This window comes from Xiphophorus maculatus, chromosome 20 (assembly GCF_002775205.1).
Source record: "Xiphophorus maculatus strain JP 163 A chromosome 20, X_maculatus-5.0-male, whole genome shotgun sequence".
NCBI classification, from domain to species: Eukaryota; Metazoa; Chordata; class Actinopteri; order Cyprinodontiformes; family Poeciliidae; genus Xiphophorus; species Xiphophorus maculatus.
The window spans coordinates 14,155,914-14,179,963 of record NC_036462.1 but is presented as its reverse complement, the minus strand read 5'-3'; the positions used below and the strand labels follow the sequence as shown (position 1 = coordinate 14,179,963).

At 36.0% G+C, this 24,050-nt stretch overlaps 1 protein-coding gene across 4 annotated transcripts in view; it reads right to left on the bottom strand.

The window, feature by feature from the left end:
- Window positions 1-23,510, bottom strand: part of pparg (peroxisome proliferator activated receptor gamma) — a 42,592-nt gene extending 19,082 nt beyond the window's left edge. The window contains exon 1 of one of the 4 annotated variants that reach the window (XM_005796956.2): window positions 23,301-23,510. Coding sequence is in view for 1 of the 4 variants with exons in the window: in XM_023325414.1 (XP_023181182.1) it covers window positions 22,746-22,800 (55 nt within the window). In the remaining 3 variants the exon portion in view is untranslated. Of the gene's footprint in view, window positions 1-6,707; window positions 6,788-13,006; window positions 13,095-22,745; window positions 22,841-23,300 lie in introns of those variants that run through there. The other 3 variants (XM_023325414.1, XM_023325416.1, XM_023325415.1) reach the window with 3 other exon arrangements.
- Between the last annotated feature and the right edge of the window lie 540 nt (window positions 23,511-24,050).

Genomic DNA, 24,050 nt, shown 5'->3' with positions numbered 1-24,050 from the left:
GTCAAATGTTAATAACGGATTTGATTAGCGTACACAAATAAAGTTTTGTTCTACCATGATCTAATGTGTAGTGTATGACAAATACATTCATAACCTTGCAACATTTTTCCAGTTTTGTCAAAGACTTCAGTAGATTTTATTTGGTTGTGCATAATTGGCTAGTTTTCTTCAAACTGTGACTCTGGAGCTGCATACAGTCCTTAAGGCCCTCTACTGCAGTAAGGTAAGGTAATTTTATTTATATAGCACATTTTCAGCAACAAGGCAATTAAAAGTGCTTTACATGAATTAGGGGAAATACAAATACAACTGTGGCTCCTCATAAATAAATAACCAAAAACCAAGAATTTACTAATGTTTCATAATATAAATGCAATAAAAAGTGTTTTTGCTTTGCGTTTTTATGCAATTCATGCAAAAATAAATTCCATAAAAAATGACTAGCAATGCAAAATGAATGTTCTTTTTTATAAAATAATTTGTTTTAAAAAGGGCCACAAAAATATCCCATATGTGTCTGAATACTTATATGTAATGTTTTTATTAAAGGTAAAGTACAATAAAATTAGTAAAATAATTTAAATGCTGATTATATTTTGAATAAAAAAACAGAAAAGAGATCAGCAACACTCATAAATAATCAATAGATCCATAGCTCTGTTCAATGAATGTAACCTTTATAACCTATACAGATTCTCAAAATAACCCCCGATCAACTATTCAGATGCTGATTTGTAACAAAAACAAAGCAAAGGATGCTAATTATGCAACAGGACACAACTAAAATAGTAAGCTCAGATGGCACAGTAGCACCCGGTATGATAATGACTTCCACTGGCTCCAAAGATACTTGGCAAAACAACCCTGTGGAACAAACATCCTCTTCTCTCAAACACATATTGTTTCCTTTTCACTTGTTTTGAATGTGGCAGCAAAAAATCAGTGGGGTCCACTTAAAATTCACATGGACTGAGGTATTGTTCTACTACAAGCAGAGGAATGTGTATAAGTGTGTGAAACTGATGACTATTAATACCCAAAGAAACCTGGTTATTTTTCCTTTTGCTGGAGAGTTGCCAGCTGATGCAGAATTAAAATAGACTGAGGAAGAGAATGACTTGTGCTCCGCTTGGCATCGAGTTATTAGATGGAGAAAGAAATCCAGTGGGAAAGAGAGGAGCTCCAGAGGCAAAAGGCAAAGAGAGATAAAGCAATGGGTGACAGAAAGCAAGTCCCTGGGCTACTGGAAGGATTTGAACTGCACTCTGGAGACTCTTAAGAAAACTCTCATCTGAGGAAATTCATGCTCTGTGTTCAGCACAACATGGGAAAAGAAAAAGGAAGGCGACTGCAGCCTGGCAGTGAAACAAAACTTTTTCAATTATGTCGTAACTGAGGGTGAAAACAAGTTCGGGCTCAAACTTTTCTTCTGAGGATGTGTATAGAAACGGTGCCATGCAAAATCTTTTCAAGTTTGAATCTATGAGTACTGTGTAGGAAAACAAGTTGTCAGGCTAGATAAAAGGTGACAAATTATTAGTAAGAGGTGTTTGGTTTGTGTTGCCTTAGTAGAGGTGTGTTCATGTCAGCACGTGTGCGGGAGCTGCAGCGGCATCTCCAGCCACTTCTCGGGTTTCCACATGTCAAGGCTTGACTTTGAGGTAGATGTACAGTTTGGAGAAATACTTTCTATTATTTGGCACTTCAGTCGTAACACACTAATAGTGTTAAAACCCAAAATGGCCAAGCAAGTACGGCAGCCACAAACACTGTATTTGTCTTACAGGGTGAGTTTTCCAAGAAAGATATTTAAAAAAGAACTCAGGTTCTCTTACTGTAAAGAATAACTGAAGTAGTTAAGGTAAATAATTTGCAGACACAAGCTGTTCTTCAAGTTGTTTAAGAGAGGCTGTGCCACTGTCAACACAGCTGGAATGCAACCACTTTGGAAAAAGAAGTGAAATCAAGGGAAATATGTGAAATCATCCCTAAGGAACAAAGTTGCAAAACCAATGTAATGTTCAAGATGCTCAGATTTCTTCACAACAGATATGGCTTTTTCCAAAACGGTCAGACACAAAGGAGCAGGATAAAATTACTCAACAGACTGCATAGTCCCTTTCAAAAGAGTTCATATATTTCCAACTTTTTACATGTGGTAACGCTAAAACTAAAATGTCCAATGTATTTTATGGTTTATAAAAGACCAACACTCAGTAATAGTAATTTGTGCAAATACACCTAAATGAGACATAGAAATTACCTAACTTTAGCATTATGAAATTAATAGAGTCTACTATGTAAATTGTTCTCGGTATGAGCACAGCTGATCTGCGAAGGCCTCAAAGGTTTGGCTTCAGCTGTGAAGACCTAGGAACACTGTATAGATGTCGGAGATAAAGGAAACAATTGTGGAGAGTTCAAAGGAGGGTTAGGTAATAAAACCATACCCTAAACTCTGAACTTCTAATGGTTTGTTCACACGGCAACATTATAAAATAGTTGGTGGATTTTCAAAACCCGAGAGACACTAAACATAACAATAAAATATAGATGTAACAAGTTTGGTCCTACAGTGTTTTGTGTATATTCATATGACAAAGACAACACAACACACATGATAGTTTGTGGACTCTTTATAACAGAGAATAAACAAAACAAAAAGAGGTCTCCAAAGTCCACCATCCTTCTATTTCTGGTGCACCATGGCAATTATTTTGTCTTCTGTATTTTGGATTTTTCTCCGTTTTTCACTACTTTACTTTCTGATTGGCTACATGTCACATTCAACAGGCTCATTTGTCCTCGGGGAACACCTGGGATTTCCGGCCAAGACAATCCACTGTGCTCAATATCCACAATTTGAGGGTAAAACAGTCCCAACGTCCTCTCAAGCAGACGAGATCAGTTTTAAGATTACAAGACTATCTTTATAGTCATCAAGGCATTCTTAACATTTATGGAAAATGAAGATTTGGTGAAAGATCAGCACAATACCAAAACCAAGAAATCAAATTTGACAGGAAAAGGCCAAGAGGCTTATGGTAACTCTGGAGGAGATACAAAGATTAACAGCTCAGATGAAAGATCCTGTCAAAAAGACTACTCTCAGTCCACAAACGTGGGCTTTATACAAAACCCACGTTTTGTATAAACGTTTGACTTATATAAAGAAAGTCATAAGAACTCCCATTTGCAGTTTGCCACAGACCATGTAGGAGTCCGAGCAAATATATGGAAATAGGCATCACCCTGATTGAACACTCTAAACATGCTGTGAGACATTGAAGAGACAACATCCATTTCACTTAGGAGTATATGTTGGAAAGGCCCAGTCAAAGTCCAAACCTAAAACCAATCAATCCCAAATGATATGCATCCCATATAAATGAGTTAGAGCTAGTTTGCAATTAGCATTATTTTGTGTTCGTCTATGTTAAACCCTAACCAAATAATTCTGGTTATAATTGATGAAATGTGAAATGTTCAAGGCATATGAACACTTTTATTAGGCGCTGTGGCTGGAGTCCTTATTTATCTCATGATTATTTTTTGTGAACTTTATTGTTTATCTTAATTTGAAAATCATTTAATTTGTCATTCAAATGTTTCATCCCCAACTTATAGACAAGTTTTTTGAAAATATGCAGATTTAGTTAACAGTTCCAACTGTCTTTTTTACATAATCCGTACCAACTTTAGGTACAAAAGGACATCCTGGGACAAAAGACTGTTTTTTTTCTGATATGAAGTTTGACGGACCAAAATAGTCATTTGAAACTAAACTTCTGTACCCAAGAGAGATCATCCAACAATCCACATAACAAACAGCAATGTTTTCTAATAAATCTCAGTCCTATGATAAACTGTCTCCAAAGTATGTAGGTTTGAGAATACGTGTGGATATAAAGCACAACACCATAATCCAGAACACACAAAACTGTAGCAACAACAAGTCTCTCCTTGAACTTAAAGATCTGTCCAAGGAGTGAAAAAGTTGAGCTTTTTCACCAACATCTCAGCATGAGGTGCAATAGAAAAAGAATAACGGAGAAAGAAATATAAATATTTATACTAAAAGACACATTCGATTTGGGAGCCCTGAAAAGTGGTGATTGTTTGAAAGTTATGCAATGTAAATGTTGAATTTTGTTGAATAAGCCCCATATAATAGTAAACAAGCAACAGAGCTGTTTAAAAGCCTCCTACCACAATCATTAGTGGCAAAGAGTATTTCAGTCAAAGAACACTACACTTATCAAAGTGAGTTTTGAACGGCAGAGATGCTAAGACATAAAACAGCACGGTTTATTGTGATATGTGGGAGACAAAAGGGAGAACCTGCTCCGCCACATTCAAAGCCTTTGCACTTTTATTTGCTCTGTTTAAACAAAAACCTACCCACCTTGTTTCAGGGCGAGGACTAAACAGCTATTAACAACCACAATCAATCACTTTCGATATATATGGAAATATCTCTTCACATGATATTAAAAACTACAGAAACAAGCCAGAAACAGGTGAAAAAAAAGGAAGGCTAACTTCAGTCGAATGATATATTTGTTAAATTTAGCTCGGAGTTACCCTTGTCTTCACAAGGTTATTAAAACAGTGACAAGTTGCAAAATATTACACCTCTTGACGAGAGGATGCTTTTTTCTCTTTCCTTCTTTAACAAGTATACCATATGTTGTCAAAGACGTTTCTTAAAAGTTTTTAATTGGCGTGTGCCTGTGTGTGTGGCAGGGAATGAAAGCAAGAGAGGCAGCGCTTAGCCCCGAGTTCTGTGACTTCCTGACCTCTTCATGTAAAACAGCATGTGGTTCAGAGTGAGTGACTAAAACAAAGATATGCCCGCCTGCTCGTCTGTTTCGCAGTCCCCACATTTTCTTTGAAAAGATTAGAGAGCTTGATTTTTGTCTGATGAGTCCCATGTTAAGAATATGTGGGACTCTGGAAACATCATGTATAGGAAGACATTTTTTTGCGGTTTGTCTGACTAAGCCGCCTAGTTTTTGAAGTCAAATGTTTTTTTGTGTCACAGGAGGATAAAAACATAAAAAACAACCAAAAAGTCTGTGTTACTCTTCAGGAAACTGGCACTTTTTTTATTCTGCTGGTGTGAAGCCACTAGAGGCAGATTCACCAGAAAGGGCCTTCCCCCTTCTACACATGAATGATCAAGTAGGAGAGTATTGGAAAACCAAGTGTCAAGTGGAGGTCTGGACTGCCCTCTTGACAAGACCGAGAGTCTAGACCGAGTCTGAAAATCCACCTGGTTGGTTGGTACTGAACTTACTCATATGGAGCCTTCAAAGCTTGGCATTGTGGGAGGATAGAAACCGCAACGTTCGTCTGCCAGACAACCTGTCTCTGATTTCAATTTGATTTCGTCAGTGAAATCTCCTCATTTCAACTTTAGATAAACCTAAATTCAAATCCATCTTGTAAAGGATCCTCCTTATTACTAGCTGAATATATGGTAGGGTTATGTTTTGATTAACTAGCTTGATTCTTTTCAGATAATCTGTTCATTAATGCTGGTGAGTGACAACTAGGGCTGGACTAAATATAGGTTTTACATTTTATGACAACATTTTGATATCTACCTTGACTGTGTCAGAAGTGATGGTAAAAAATGGATTGTTAGTGTAACTGTTATACTGCTGTGAGATACTGTTATTTTGCTGAATAGATGTAAGCAAAAACATAGAATAAATACCCACTAAAGTCACTTAAAAGTGCTTTCTGTGTAGAACATAATACCAGTTTGACTTTCTGGAATTTATAGAATTACAATGAGAGAACAACAAGCAATTTGATTGGGTAGTTGTGAGTGTTTTTTAGTATAATTTATTTCATTAATCAAAACTTAAAACTAAAAATATACTCACACGCTCTTGTTAAAGTACCCAATGATTTTTTTTCTTTGACATTTGGAAAATGATCCTAGACAATATTGAATGAGTAAACTAGAACTAGAGCCGTAAGCCTCACATGGCCAATTTAAACATGTTTCCTCTTCTTTAGTTTAGTTAGAGGAATACTATCACCTGCTTTCTGTGTCAGCAGGTGATATGAACTCACTGATACTACCAAAAATCATTTTAGTCTTGTGCTAGCACTGAAATAAACCCGGAAAGAGATACTCTGTGTATGAGACGCTATACAAATGTTTAAAAAGTAGATGAACCCCAATTTGTCCACTTTAAAATAGTTTATTCAACGATCTTCATAAGTCCCTATAACAGATATTATATTTCCTGACCTCCACACCATACGCACAATATTACAAGTATTACAAAAAAATTAGAAAACCCAAAACACACAAATCTAAACCAAAAAACACAAATACAAGTCAATAACCACAACATTTTCAAAGAATATTAAAAGCAAATGATAACAGTCTTCATTATCCACATGCAATCAACATATCTATTAAATTTAATATTATTTAAATATGTAGTAAAGATTTTTTAAGATTATTTGTAAACTTTTCATGATCACCAATCAATTTTATTTAAGAAGTTAACATTTCCTCATGAGTGATAGTATCTTATCTCAGCTGAAATAAAGTGCAAATCTGTTGGCCATACATTATAAACAAATACATTAATTGCAAAAATCTTTTTAATATCAGAAACAGCTGTGTAAAAGAAAGTGCACGCCAACTCATAAACACACAGGGTTCTGGCTGGTCCACTCACCCCTTTCTCCTGTTTCCGTAACTTTTCTGTTTCAGCCTCACTGCTGAACGTCTAAGTGACAGTGTCAGAACAACAGTCTGTGTGTGCGCTTATGTGTGCGTGTGGTCATGTTTTTCCTCAGGAAGTGATGACCATTAGAAAGGGAACTACACACACATCTTTCTGACAGAGTCTGGGCTCAGCAAAAGTTCAGACAGCGAACTATCATGTGGTCTGAGCGTGCGTGTGCGTTGTGTGTGTTTGAGAGTGTGTCATGTCTGATCCTTGACTGATTATTGTTTTTTTATATTTACACCATACATTGTTGCATTGGTAGAGGCTTGTATTACATGTGGTACGGTCCAAAAATAAATTTTTTTGAACGTTGTTTTATATGGGTGTGTGTGTGTGCGTGTGTGTGTGTGAGGTGGCAGACATCAGATGCAGATGATTTCCTGTTTCTTCACTCTGACTACCTCATCATGCTTCTTTGGCTGCCCTTCTTTCCCTCCTCTCAATCACTAAGAGTCAATGTGACAGTGGTGACGCATTCCCTTTTTCGTCCTCATGTAACATATGAAAACACTAAAACGTAGCTTTTTTACTGGACTTGCACAAGCATAAATGTTAAACTCCAGCAGTAGTTTCACTTTATTCATCCTCTGACCCTTGTTGTGCTCTCACTATAACAGATATTGTTTTTGCAGATTTAGCTGATAGAAGGCAGCGTAGTCTTTCACATTGCTGCCAAGTAGAAGGTTTATTTTTCCCTGAAAGCAACATGGAATGTGCTATCTACAAAATATGAAACCTGCAGAGAAAAATTCAGTTGAAAAGACAGAGAAAGTGACTTTTCCTTCTGTCTTAGCATCATACATAAAGTTAAAAAAGAAAATCTTAACACAACGTAAAGTAGGAATGCCCAAAAAATCATCTGGTGGACAAAAATGATAAATTTTTCTCCTGACCTTGTATTTTTTTTTTTTGGTTGTGTGACTGCACCATAGATAAGCAGTCAGCAGCAACAGTCTTCTGTCTAAAAGTTGTTGTGGGAAAAAGACTCAGTTTGCTATTTCCGATATCAGTGAGAAGTTTAAAAATGAAGTGAGAGGAAAAACACAAAAGGTGTAATAAACTACTATAAAGAAAACTCTATTTTTCACAGAGGCACAAATGCTGCTCATACAGGCAGCTTCTTAAACATTGACTGAAACTTTAGCAGACACCAGGAAGGCTAAATATACTACAGAAAGTTTCTTAATTTGTTTTATTGATCTTTCAACTTTTACCTGTCATAGTCTATTTATCATACATGGAATACTTACAGAAACTAATGTTTACAGATATCTCCACTTATTACGGAAATCACTGATTTATGATGTGATTTTGATGATCTTATGATGTGAAAGACATACAGATGTGATACACAATATATTTGCAATGGTAGATACAGTATATTGTAATAAAGTCTATTTATTACAACAAAAAGTACACATCTGTAGTGATGATAATGATGGCAGTTACAAAATGTAAAAAAATAATTGGAATTATAATTAACGCTTCTAAAAGTAGCATATAAAAAAACACCACATAAAATATACAGCTTATTTTTACATTTGAACTAGCTGAAGAAATTCTACTTTCTACACTCATTTCCAATGTTACGTCGAATATTTATACTGAGATAAGAATGATCCTTTAAGAACTAAAGTCATTGTTATGCACTTAAGATATCCATCCATCCATCCATTTTCTTACACCCTCTTCCCTAGTGGGGTCGGGAGGTGCTGGTGCCTATTTGCAGCTAACGTTCCGGCCGAGAGGCGGGGTTCACCCTGGACAGGTCGCCAGTCTGTCGCAGAGACAGACAGGACAAACAACCATGCACACACACACACACTCGCACCTAGGGAGAATTTAGAGAGACCAATTAACCTAACAGTCATATTTTTGGACTGTGGGAGGAAGCCGGAGTACCCGGAGAGAACCCACCATGCACAGGGAGAACATGCAAACTCCAAGCAGAAAGACCCCGGGCCAGCATTCAAACCCATGACCTTCCTGCTGCATGGCAACAGTGCTACCAACTGTGCCACTGTGCAGCCCTTAATAATAGCAATATTATTTCCCCAGGGACAATTAACAAAAAACAAACAAAAAAACCTCTCAAGGACATTGAAAGCCTTTTCTAGAAACAAAGTGTCAGAGTCAGCCATATTGAGTCAGCAGCAGCAGTGAAAAAGATCAGTTTAGTCAGCTTTCTAAGGACAGTAAAAGTGGTAAAGAACAGTCGAGCATGACTTACCGTGCTCTAAATAGCACGGCAAGTCATGCTTACATAGTTTTTCTCTGTCCGAGACAAACTAAATTTGTTTGTCCCGGAGTTCAGAAATACACATTTTCTGAAATAAGATTTGAGAACAATTTAACAAAAATATTAGTGTGAGAGAAATGCAAAATCATTTCAAAAGGAAAATGTTCACTGCCCTGGAAATTTTTTTTCTTTGAATCAACATAAAAAAATACTCTAATTTGTTACAGCTAATTTTATTAGTTTTTCTACAGCTATAATTTTGATTAGAATAATTCTGAAATCAGAACTATAGATTGAAAAACTAATACAATTAGCTATAACATATTAAAGTTATTTCTAAAAGCTGATTCAAAACAACCTTTTTTTCAGCATGATGCCATTTTTGAGTAGGAGGAAAATCAATTTCCCTGGAGCAGTCAACAGTATCCAAACCCTTATCTCCTCACCATGGTAAATGAAATTCGGTCATTTACCAGTCTGTCTCGCTTAAAGCTTGACTTATTATTAAGTCTGTCAACAATTGATAAAACCGGTCTATACTGACAAGGTGTAGCCTATTAATTTACAAAAGACAAATATATATAAATGTCATCATCTTCAGGCCATCTGCCTAGTGGGGAGAATGATTCTGCGGTTATATCGATACCTGATGCTGGTGGCACACAGCGCCATCTGGGTCTCATATTTCTTTTCTACATATCAACACTTGTGAATAAGGTAGTTTTTGTTATCAGTGTTTATGATATATTGTACTGATCAGCCATGTAATCAATATTATTTGTATAAATAGTAAATATAACAATTTTGTGCAAATTTCTTCTCTTTCAGGGTTTATTGCAGCTGTTTCCATCTCAGCCTCAGTAGAAAGTCGTTCCTGCAAGGCGACCAGGAAAGATGCTTTGACATCCACTGGTACAAACAGCATTCCTGCCTTGAGTATTCCCAAACCCACAATAGTAGATTTGACAGTAGAAACTTTTCTCTCTCACACACATTACAGTTTCTGTTTAACATTAGACAGCAGCATGTGAGAGAAGCTTTCTAGCTTAAAGTAATTAAGAACCATTTGTACATAACTATGTCTAATAACAAACCGAGCCACATGGGTGTCCTTAGCAATGAAGACAAAAGCACAAAGTCATTTGACATGGATTGGTTCAAGAAACATTTTTTTAAATATTCATATAACAGGGGAATGGATCTGCTGGAAAATAAATAAAGGAATAACCTATTTGTAAAATAATTCACATGAAAGGAGTGTAGAAGTAGAAACATTATGGCAAGTAAAGTTATCTTTTATTGGTTCATGCCATATTTCTTAGTAATATTTGTTATATAAAATACTGCATTTAATATTAACAATTTATCATTCATGCATGTTTTTACTTCTTTTTTATTAGAAATGTCATGCATTGTGCATAAAACAAGACAGTACATTTGAGAATATTACAGGTTTTCTAAGTAAAATAAAATCCAAATACAACATAGTGTAAGTGTTGTATTTAAAACAGTGGAGAGAAATAGAAAAACGTGATTCTGGTCGATCAATGAGCTTATCAAGCCCCACTTCCGAAGTATCTGTTTTGACTTACTTAAAAACAACATCCAGTGTCATTTAGGGTTTTATCTCTTGTGAACTAAAATGGTATACATGTTATAACATGTTTTATTGGGGTGACATAAAGTTTCCTCATGCAAAATGTTCAGGTTGGATGACTGGGTATTCTGGTAGATATTGTCTTTCTAATGCTTCGAGCAAGGAAGACATTACAGTTGGACAACAAGGAAGTGATGAGGGTGTCCCATCAGTCCGTTAGTTCCCGACATTACAAAGAATAAAAACAAACCTCAATCAGTGCGATCCTGCCAGCACTGTGCGCAGGGTAAAAAGTTCACGCCTTTCTTCACTGAACCCTTCCTGCGACTGCAGGAGGGCTAATGTAATGAAAAAGTCTGTGGAGTTAAACTAATCACAGTGATTTATTGTTTTAATACTTGAATTTGAGCTCAAATGCCATTCAGCAATAAAACTCCACTACTACTCAGTTCAGTTTATCAGTTTTGCATTGTGTTACTTTGCACATTGTCATTTAGTCATCTATTTTTCTTTTGCAACAGGCAGGTGTTTCTTTCTACTGTTCATTGTAATATCAAACTTTTTTTTTCTCTGAATTTGGATTAAATTTACTTGATGAAACAGTGTGCAAAAAGTTAGAAAGCACAGATTTTCATACAAAAAGGATTATGTAGAGAAAATTGTCTTTTTGCTAAAACATTAACCCTTCCAGACCGAACGGAGCGCCAGAGATCCAGCCAAATTTGCAGTACCGTAATTCCACCACACTTTGCGAGATCTAAAAAGTCCCAACAGTTTCTGAAAGGGGAGCCGTTGCTCTTTCTAGCCAGTATCGGGTTATTGCGGTAATTTCACCTCCGCCGTAGCAGGGGCACTCTTTTAATAGAGGGTAAATTGCGAAAATAACTTGCTAGATATTTACATTTCCAGTTTTTATGGATAAATGGCCAAATATATTTATTCACAGGGCATTTAAAGAAGTGCGTACAATTAAAATAAGCAAAAATATCCATGCGGAGTTTTAAAACTAAGGTCATAAAGGGTCAATCAAATATGACATTCAAGCCTCTAACTTTTCTGGAATGATGAAATATCGACTGAAAATGATACTTTGTAAAAAAAAAAGAAAAAAGGTTAAAGCTTTGATAGATTAAGTGGTCTCACATAACAGATATTTTTGACTTTCAATTACCAGATCAGGCAAATGCACCAATAACCAGGTCTCACAGCAATGCAGTGCAACTGAAGAGAATGCAAACCATACCTACAGTATACCATAACATGAAGACAAGATTAAAGCTGCTAAAATAAATATGTGTTGGTGCTTAGATAAAAACTGCGATGAAATACAGAAACTGAAATGTTGTATTTTCACTTGCAAATGTAGTTGCTACTACGAGATGACTTCTCATTTTGTCACTTAACTATAAAAGCCCTCAGCTATAAAAACTCACACAACGTGACTGCTCACATCCTGGTGAATCTGCCACTGTTTTCTACCATTTGAAAACATGTACTGTACAGTAGCAGAATAAACCACATGTGCAAGTTGAAACTGAACTTGGAAAAAAAAAGAAAGTCTCAGGTGAGGGGAGCAACAACCAAAGATGACTGATCAGACTAAACAAGATAGTTGTTTTTCCAATCTGCCCGTAGACAGTGTTTGTCTTTGTAAGCGAACCTTTACATTTCTAGTGCAATGTATGAAATTGAGATGAGTCAGACTTAATCCTAATGACTCAGAATTCATCTTTTAACATGTTTTGGTTTTCATCCGTGTTCATAGTCAAAAAGCTGTTGATCTTTCAAGCAGACAAAGCAAATAGCTGTAGATCACATTGCAAAAACAGACAAATTACATCTCATAACTGCCTGACATCTGAAATGCTGTAATTAAATTTTGCACACATTTTGCTTGGACAAACAATCGAAGATGACAACTATGAGAGATTCTAATTCTTGAGGCTGCCAGCTATCCATTAATTGTTATTGTTTATTTATTTTTAGAAGAGACAATGAACACAACATAATCTGCCAGAATTAGTCATGAAGGCCAGTTTTCATCTCTAGTCCCCCAACCTAATGTTTGTAATCTGCCAAATCTTTAAATTCTGCACAGGTAATCATCACACTCATTAATGGATGGTCAACATGTTGCCCTATTTACTGTTTTTAATTTATATATTTCAGTTATTTTTGTGCAATAATGATACATGAGGTGATCTGTTTTTCCCCTCAGATCAGTATTTAGCTAAGTAACCCTAAAACATTAAAAGTCGGGGTAAGACTGGCTGACCTACATGCAAATATGCTCTTTGCTTAACCAACAGCCACGCGAGAGCAAATTAACATGAAACTGCAAGAGTACATGAAAAGAAACATGCACACAGTCTGTGATACGGTGGAAGCTGTAGTGTGTCATAATAATACCTTACATTACAGAACCTCAAAACCTGCGAATCTCAAAGTCACGAAGTCCGGATCTGGACCGAATGGAAAGTCACTCTGGACAACGTCCACTCCTTCTCTTTAGGGAACTATTATTTCTGTGAATAGGACATTTAAAGAATATTTACAGTAATTTGTGAATTTCCTTTAACAACAATCAGTTACTAATGAAATGAAATTTAAGATTCAAGTTTATGCTTACTTATATAGCAAAAAGAGAAAAATTTAATATTTGTTTGCTTCAAATTTGTAAGGGAATTCAATAAAATATGGTTTCTTATTACCTGCAGTTCTTGACATCTAATCTTATCTAGAAGTCATATTTGAACCTTTGAACATGTCCTTCTAGGACCCCTGATCTAAATAGTATCATGCAAAGCCGGGGCACAGAGTTGACAACCTTGAAACCTTAACATATATGACAGTACCATGTGACTGACAGTGATTAGAACATATTCATTGTCTAAAAGAGTGATCAAACAAGATATTTATATATAAAAAAATTGTAAGGACGCTTTTAGGATCTTAACCACTGAGCAAACGTATTGTGCCTGATCTGTCAATGTACAAAAAAACCACAGAGTGCATAATTCTCAGGAATATGTTTTATTCACTGCTAATGTGAGTTACACAAAAAGCTAAATTTGCCGTAAAAGTTTGAAGATAGGTTTTTCTAAAACATATATATGTTAAAAATGTGCGACCACAAAATCTTTTTTGCGAGTATAAATGAGAACACAAAATCTTTTATCTGGAAGTGGTTATAAAGATTTTTTTTAAGGGTTTAGTACTTTACCAACAAATGGGGAAAATGTGGAACAGTGGAGAACCTTCCCAGAAAAACCTGGTCTACCAAAATTAGTCAGAAGACTCATTGACGACCCATTAGCAGATCGCACAAGAACCCAAAACAGCATCTAAAACTCAGCAGACCTAACGTGCCTCAATTAAGGTCAGTGTTCATGATTCAACTATAAAAAAAATTGACAAGGCAAAACTCGGCATCCATGGTTTGAGTTTAAAGGTCTATTGACCAAGAATAACTAAAAGGCGCATGTCTGATGTAAAACTAACACACCACTTAAGACAAAAGCATCACTCATTCACTGCAGGGGTAGAATGAAGATCTGGGCTCACTTTATCGCTTTAGGATCAGACAACTTGATGAAATTTATAGAACTCTCCGCTCTATTTGAAAATCCCTGAACAAGATCTAGCCATTAGTTTGTGACTTTAAGCGTGGGTACTGCAGCATTAGAATGATACAAACTACAGGTGGGGGACTGTAAAATGCAGTACCCCACCTCTAAAAATAAAATATATATATATGGTTTTAGAGTGGTCTAGTCAAAGTGTGAACTTAAATCCAATCTTTATGCAATGGCCTGGCCATAAAGATGCCATTAATGCCACGAAACCCAATACTATGGATGAATTCAAACAATTCAGCAAAATCAATTCCTTAACAGCAAGGTGAAATACTCATTTATTAAACAAAGTATTGGATTTACAGGGTGGTTACTTTTTCAAGTTAGCTTGGATTTATTTTGTGGCTTACTAAAAACCATAATCATCTGACATGGAATCTTTATCTTATCTGATAGTAAAATGTGTTTGATAATTTTAAATATTAATATTTGACTATGGCAGCAAAAGAAGAGGAAATCTGCAGAAGGGAAAAAAAACACATTTATGTCTTTTTATTTGCAGTACTGTTTCAAAAAACAGCATCATTGTTTTTGCAGGGACAGAAGATTGTTTTTTTTTTAGTTTCCGTGGTTGCCCAGATGAAAAGCCCACCTCGAACGGTTTAGAGGTGGACCGCTGCTTTCTCCTCCGTATGACTTCAGAATACAAAACATTTCCAGTTGCTGCAAATGCTTTTGGTGTTGATGTTTATGCAGACGTGATGTTTTGTAAACACATGAGATGAAAAGCTCTTTTTTATTTTTCCAAAACTCCTTGATGTTTGCCTCATGGAATCAGAGAGAGCTGGCACTGCTGTAGCAGAGATGTCTTTAGTGCTAACCTCTGCATCACTGGCTACTTTCTGGGAATCTCAATTTCCACAACTATCTGAGGACACGAACCTTCACCTAATTCCCTCAAATAGTTATGAGTTAATGGTTGATGAGTCCCTTGAGACTGTAGAGCTTCCTCACTGGATAAGGGGAAGGAGTGGTGCTTGCTTCAAGGCCTCACAAACACACACACACACACACACACACCCACGCACACACGCACACACACACACGCACACACACACACGTCTGCAAACACAGTCACAGACACACTAACGTTCACGTTTGAGAGGTGTTGCACAGTTAACAGGGCACATGTCAAAAAAATAAAAAGGATGAAGCAAAAGTGAAACAGGATAACAGAGAATAAAGACGTTTTCCTGTGTATACAGCTGTCCTTAGCAGTAACTACGCTGCTATCCTAGCTAGATAAATGTGTGTTTTGACACATATAGAGGAGGGCAAAACGGTAGGAAAGGAGAGAGGTACAACAGGGGAAGGGTCATGCCCTGTTACTTGAAGCAGAGAGGAAAAGACGGGAGTGTGCTGCCTTCTGCTGCTGTTTAACAGGACAATAACAAAAAAACACATGACGTCTTTCTCATTTACTGAACATACTATGAAATCAAGTGCCAGGAAAGGTGTGCATACAGGAAACGGATTTTGGAATTGTCTATTTACTTCAGGGAAAGATTTAGGAGTTATCCTAACTTTTAACTGTTTGCTGACCTTTTCGGTAATCAACACAAAGTCTTTCTGCCCTTGCTGAAGGAAGAAATAAGAGTTGCAAGGTAACGGTGTTTGGTTTAAAAACACAATGCTTTATAAATACAATATCGCAATGTAATTAATCTAAATATTGTTTTCTACTGTTTGAGACAATCTGCAGATAATTCAAGAAAAATATTTCATACTATCAATCACCATAGTATAGAATATATAGTATATCACATTTATGTGCACACTAGCGCCAATATAACCACATTTGTGAATGTTTTTGGAAAGACGAATAGCTTTTAATCTGTTAACTTTCTAGACAAACTCAAGCAAGAAAAGTGGCAGAAAAAGAACAGCCTCGATGATCGTTTCTGAAAACTACAATCAGCAATGAAAACAATGTGCAGCTCAGATGTCACAGCACTATTACACCAGTATTTCAAAAGAGTAAAATGGATCAAAATAGTCTTAAGTATTGGAGAAGAGCAATATTTAAATTATTTTGATATTGATCCGCAGACACACTTATGCAAAGTGTAACAATACACAGGTGGGTGTGTTGAAAGTTGTGCCAGCTTTCCAATCAACAATGTCTGGCAAAATCCCTGAAGCCCAGAGGCCCAACGGTCCTATTCTGTGGTTCTCTGAATTTGTTTAATAACATCAGGAGCCTAACAAGCTAACATCAGTGTGACTCTGCAGTTTAGCCAGCTATCAGTGTCAAGATGTTTTTTAAAATGTTTTGTTTTTAAAGTAACAAAAATTTATCAGATAGTGTTTAAATAAATGGAGTGAAGAGTAAAGCCATACGTTTTGTTTTGCAACCGGCCTTTTAAAAGCATTTTTTAGAACCTGAAACCAAAATATACTTTAATACATTGTTAAATACATTATATAACATCACACTTTCTTGTTTTGTTTATTAACTATATTAAACAACTTAAAAATATTTGGTAATTGTTAAATTTAAGTTGGGTGATGTTGCACCCCACCCAACTAGTTGGTGATGACAACATGTGTAACGAGCTATAAAAAGACAACACGTTTTCCAGATAGAGCGCGGTCATTTGGAAAACCATGTTCCTGTTTTGATGCCATGATCGTTTGACATTTCACATTAATTATCCAACTTTGATTTGAGGGGGTGGATTACTGACATCTTACATCATTTTCAGCAAGACTTGAACTACCGTTGCCTCAGGTGATGCCACATCCAGCGAACCAACAACAAACCCAGTAAGCAATAAGTATGAGTCACTAGTGAGTTCCCAAAAGAGACCAGGAAAGTGACCTAAGAAGCTGTGGTTTACTCCCACATAATTCTAAAAGGGAAATTAGGACAAAGTTGAAATGATATTCCTATTGGTTGACCAATATCTGTGTTAAAGTGCATTGGCAAAAAGACTGGACTTGCTAATATAACATCAGGACATTTAAATCAACCCGCACTGCTTTCTGTTGCAACAAAATGCAACCCTTTGTAGACTCGGCCCAAATAAAACCCGATCTACGGTGGAGTGCTTGCTACGTTTCATTTAAAAAAAAAAATTAACACGTGACAATTAACTTATGAGGATGCAACATGAGTACGTCAAAAGCTCCTTGAATCACTGACGGACTAGCGATGTTGCGAGAAGAATAAATTGTGAATTTTGGTGGCGTTCTCAAACTCGTTGAATGTGACGTGTCGCCAATCAGAGAGCAAAGTGACAGAAACACAGAGGGGAATCCAAAATACACAGAACACAAAACAACTGCCATGGCGCACCAGAAACACCAGTGAACATCGGGGACGTCTTTGCTTTGCTTTATTCTCTGTTAAATGTATACCACAACCATTGCGTCTTCCCAGTCAAGGATGTCTATTTACTCTAAACTTACGTTTGTTCATGAGAGGTTTTGCGAAATTTCCCTTCTGAAATCTGAATGCTGGTGAGTGAAGTCAGTGTGGGCGTGTGTGTGTGTGTGTTTGGTGTGTTTCTCCTGTCGTGTGGCTCGACACCACACACTGTACAACCAAACCTGCTGTACAAAAGATTTTTTTATCCTCCTGTGTGTGGTCTCTAAGGTTTTGAAAATTAGCCGACAATTTTTAAATCTTTGCATGTGAACCAGGCATTACAAAACGTTTGGTCTTCAGTGTGCTACCAGCTGTCTACCTGAGTGAAAAATAATCACTAATCAATATTGAACAAATTATACAAACTTAACATACTGCAGGTGGTGTGGCTGGCTTTAGATTACAATAATTTATTATTATATATTTTTGTTTCATATAGATATAAATACAACTTTATTATATAATAAAAAAATTGTACAAGATAAAACAGTGCAAATGCTTACATTTTATTACATTTACTGCTACAATGTCTCATTAATAAGTAATTGTGATCTCAATATGGATGAAAATTACATGAAATGAACAAGGACATAATCCAAACTCTCACAAAACCAAAGGATTTATTGCTAATGTCTTAATACCAACTAATGCGGAAACTTTTCAATACGCTGACAGGTCCGACCAGTTTTCCGTTGAGGTGGGATTTCTAAGGTGGGCGGTTGAAATGTCAGAGTCTTTGTATTCAGCTTTAGTATTTCTTAATAGCAATAATTCACCGTCTATCACGCCTATCTGTAGGCGTAATAGACGAGTCATTGCTACATAAAACATAGCAAATTTATGCAAATTTTTCTTTTTAAAAAATGGCATCAATAAAGGAAGGCGTTAATTGGATGATGATCAAAATCAATATTAACTACATTCAATATCCAAAAAATAATGAATATGACTAAAATGTCTTGGACTAAAGATTTTTTAAAAACTGATTTACCTTTTTTTTTTTTGTTTGTTTACTTTTCATTTTCCAGCTCACCTTTAACGCTTAAGTCAGGATGAAAGAAGGTCGATGTAAAATAGTTCCTGCAAGCTGCTTCACCATTGCTATGATGCAAAATGAGCCTCAATGTTGTATTTTTTTAAACATCTATATTGAGTCTGTAAATAAACACCACAAAGTTTAAAAAAAAAAATTTATTTCAGCATTGTCTGTCTGTATTTAATTAAATTTTTTTTAATAAATGTAACTTTTTTCTCACCCAAACTCAGGTGTAGTGGTGTGATGGATGGTGCTAATATTCTGAAAAATATTTATTAGTGTTGACTAGGGCTTATATAAATTTTGGTTTCAGCATGTGGATTTAAAAACAGAAAATTACATACTTCTTTTTGAGCTAATATATGTATTTATATTTGTTTATTAATTTATACCAATGTTATTTTTGTACATTCAACCAATCCAACCTTTAAATCCATCCCCTATTTGCTTATCTATAAACCTAAAATTAAAATCTAATAATTCTTTGTTTTGCTGTGCCACCTCTAAATTATTATTGACCCATATTTGGCCACTTGTGTGAAACTTTTCTAGAGGCGCTCCTGTCTTTCAGCTCACTTATGCAATTTCCTGACTCGGGGACTGTAAATCACAATTCCTGGTAATACTCATCTAGGCTTTTTTAGCATAAACTATACTATTGTGTCTTTCATTCTGACATCATTGTTCTCGCACAGTAATTACCAAGGTCAGAGACCACAGTGACATTACCACAGCAGCTTGACAGGAAAAACAAACTGTTGCATTTAGAGGATCCTGCAGCACCAAAGAAGTTTAAACAACTAACTTTTTTGGAGATAATAAACAGAGCAAGATAACATAAAAAAAAACATTTACTATAATGCATTTACCATGACAAAGATGACTGGGAGCATAAAATCTGTCCGACAGCTACATAAACTAGTAAACATTGTATGACTATTCTTATAAACAAAGAAGCTACAGGGAGATCAAAATACAGTCCAACTAAAAGTCTTATTCCGATCTAACTTTAACATTCACGAGTCAAAGAAGTCTGATGGTTAGAGAATTCGTAAGACGAGCCAACCAGTTAATGCGTGTTGCTCGAAGTTCACATATCACAGTTATGATACAGATTCGACAGTAAAAAGAAAGCGATAACTGAAGTGGTAGCTGGTAAAAATGTAAATTGCTTTCAATGCAAGGTGCGAAAAGGTGCAAACTGATCATTTGCTTTGAAGCTCTCCTGAACATGAGTCACGTCTCAGATGGCAGATGTTGTGATCAAAGCACCGAGTGGAGAGATGTAGTAGACTCTGTTTGTGCTTTATTAAGAGAAAACAAAACCCTTCAAACACAAGCAGCCTACACAGCTCCTGAGTCAAAGTATCAAAAACACATTTGCATAGACCAAGCTGGTCATTGGTTCAGCTTGTACATATCCCAGTTAAAATAACGCAAAATAAGACGACCATTTAAAAATGACAACTTTTATGAAAATTAATATAATTACTACACAGATCCGCAACAAATCTTGATTAGACATGAGAGAGGAGGCTAATGGGTGATATGAAGGAATAAAATATTAACTAGTACAGCTTGAATTTTCTGTTTACAAACAACCTTTTGGTTTCCAAAGCATTGTTTGATGTCAATAGAAATCTCATTTTGTGGCCAAAATGTTTCCGTGTGTATACAGTAGATGTTGAAACAATTGGCCTTGAAGTTAATAATTACACTTATTTAAAACAAAAAAAAAAACAATGATGACCTTAAGGCTAAACTGTTTAAAGCATCACTGTTATCTCATAAAATGTAATTGAACTTGTTTTTTTATTATTATTATTAAAAAGATTGCGATTAATTTAATTAATTTGTTGATAGTGTGGAAGGCAGAAGTGGTTAATTATCTGTGGGCTGATTTGGAGCGTGCTGTTGGTTTTTATCTGGATGTTTTTGCAGAAGTCGATGTTTAGACTGCCTTAGACTGTACTTATTTTCACCTCTTATAAAATGCAAGATTTATGCCACTTCCTATGAGTCACAAAAAGAATATATTTTCCCACCAACACAGAATGCCAATGTGACCTCACCTACCTCGACAGAGATTTAATCTGTCTGACAATTTGTTACCCATAAAGATGAAAAATCGGCTTTAAGCACGTGAGGCAGACAACAAAAACAATATACTCCATCTTAAGGCACTCCTTTATTTATGACAACAGAACAAAGTCCAAATCTCTCTTTGTCATTCACATACGCGGCCTCTAACGCCCACATGTACACACCTCCCAGCTTAAAGAATGGTATAACTTGATAAGTGAATAAATGAGGCCGTGGTGTTGCCTCAGCACCTGCGTCCAACCTGTAGTCAGACTTCAAGGCGCTCATGCAAAGATTATGAGAGAAGCTAGCCTGAGATAAAGTTCTTGGAGGAGCTGATTAAAGCTGTGTGAGATTTCTGACACATCTGGATTGTCGCTGCACCTCCAGACTTTGCACACAAAAACTTCTGATATTTCTTAAAAAAAAATGCTTGCAAAACAATTTGTTACCAAACTTATATAAAAGCTAAGCAAAATGTCAATTTAATGAAATGTTCTACGGAAGCAAGGAAGTGGAACTTCTCCAATTCTTCAACCACAGGTTTATCATGGGTTTTCTCTTCTCAACCTATTACATTAGTAATGACATTTTAACCTCTGATGAACTTCTGTTAGGACAGCGTCATTTCATTACTTTGATTCTATCTGTGAAAGCCTGATTTGACTATAAATGTGTACTTGATTTTCAGAGTATCAAAATATAACAATGTCTACCTTATACATTTAGCAGCTATTTATACATCTGATTGCTACTATTCATGGTGCACTGGACACTGTGATAGATTTATAGTAAATATATCTTTATTTACATATTGCGGTGTGAAAAATGGCAATTATTAAACATTGCGCTTGCTTGCTGGAAATCGATAAAAAGGCAATACAAGTTCACAGGAAATACACAAGAATTAGTCTTTAATTCTACAAATACAGAGGATAAAGTAGATTGATCACGTTTCTATTACACCATTACGTTTACTTATTAAACAGGGATATTTTGCTCCAAATTTAGAAATTATGCTTTATTTTATTTTAGGTTACATGGAAATTGTATTAATAATTTAAATATTATCATTGTCACAATATTTGTTATACTGAACAACAGATATATTATATTTATTAGTCTCTAATTGTAATTTTTTACTGCCATTAGATATTAATAACAATTGGAAAGAAGGGAAAAGTTGTTTGGCATTCTAATGGGACGTCTTATCAAATGGGATAAACATTCAATAGTTATAATGTAAGATGCACCAATCAATTGGCCAGACATTGAAATTGGCTAATTTTATCAAGGTAATAATAATCTCTTCTGTGATCAGGCAATCAATCACTGAAATATTTTATGTTTAATTTCTTCATATTCATGAAATGCATCAATACAAAAAATATCACAATGTTCAGCCTCTGCACCAAACAGCAAATACTTATATCAACTTTTTTTTTAACTGATTAAGAAATCTAGATAATAAATAATTAATATAGATATAGAGATATTGCTAGGGGTGATCTTGTGATTTCTTTACGTCGTACAATTTAATAAGGCTCTCAGAAATAAAATATATCAAAATAAATCAAAAAGTAAATCAGGCCTTTAGCTGAGTGGAAATTGGTTTCAGCTGGTAAAAAATTGAAGGTAGTACTATGAGATAAGAGGTGTGCATTTAACAGTTAACATCTGGTGAGGACTAATCCCCCAGGACAAAAAGAGAGAGAGAGAAAAAAGAAAAACACCCGTGGCTGACTCTGAGCCTTATTGCTGAGTCACAGCTGTCATATTTGCAGTTGCTCAGATAGCAGAAGTCCCTGAATGTTCATCGTGCTTTACAAATTCCTCATATGACACAGTGGATAAAAACAAATAATAAGGATGTGAGACATATAGCATAAGTCTCTTTTACTTCCATATGTCCTGATTTAAAAAAAATTACATATGTATATATATATACATATATATATATATAAATGCTAAGCTCTGCAGAGTTCAGACAGGAAGCAAGAATAACCAAATATTAACTGCACTCACCTGAAGCGAAGTTGTGACCACTTAGTTGGTTAAAATCTCTGCCTGGAGTTTGCATGTCAAACTCAAACTCGCACTGTGGCCAAGAGATAGATACACTCTGGACCGACACCTGCGTGTGTGCCAGTTGTCAGTGCTTTAGCCGCACCTCCTTACTATCACCACCCCCAATTTGCACGCCGCTACGAGGCTTGTCGCGCTGCAAAAAGTGTCCACCCTTCACTCTTAACTGCATCAGGTCAGTCTAATTAATGTCAGAATAAGTGGTTATTATACAGAAGTGGTTATTATACAGAAGCGTACAACAAAAAGGGATTCAGAGTTAAATTGTTCCTAACATTTTTATTCCTCTAGAGTAATCTAAAATAAAGACTATTTTAACACGAGAAAATAATTGTATCTAACATTAAACTTCAGGGCATAATACTCTATAAAACTGTGACGCAAACATTATGAATACGGCTGACTTTTTCAGATGGTTTTTGCGTTTTATCACCTAGTGTGCAGCCACAGCACTCACAGCCCAGCATACTCTGAACCGAGCCGAAGGTGACTGACCTGATCAGCGCGCTGAACCGCAGAGTAGACACAACCGGCTCGCTGTTGCTGAAGCTGAATCGGGGTTTTCCTCGGCTTTATAAAAAGTATAAAACTCCGGAGCCCAGGAGCGGACAGAGGCACAGAGGCGCGGCGGCGCAGAAGGTGGTCTGGACCGCTTGCCTATCTGCTCATGCTGCTGCTGCTGCGGTCGGTGTGCGCCTTCCTCTCTCTCCTCCCTCCGATCAGAGTAGTCTGACGGGATCCAGAGGACACATGCAGAGGCATCGAGTTACCCTCCACAACTCCGATTTATTTAACTAACCGCTTACACGGATTTTATCTACTTAAACTGGTAATGTAGAGACCAATTTACGGAGTTGTTTTTCTGTTTTATATAAGGCTCCTAATTTTGTGGAAAGTAATATACTTAGCACAATGTCATTTCACAGTGGGATATTTAATTACGTCTTTTTAAAAAAAAAAAAATTGTAATTGACAAATTTCTTCATGAAACTTTTTATAGTTACACTTGCTGTTAAAACTACGTTGTCTAAGTACCTTGATAGATTTAAAAAAAAAACATCAGTAGGCTTACAACAGTTCATGTTGTCATTTTATTGTTGAGTGGGAGACCAAGTTGAAATTCTCAAGTTGAGGGTTCAATGTGAAAAGCAACCTAAAGAATTTACATCAAAAAATTGAGGTAACGATCTGCACTTAATTCAGTTGGGTACATGTAGCCTAGAGTATCTAAGGTCAGCAGCTCTG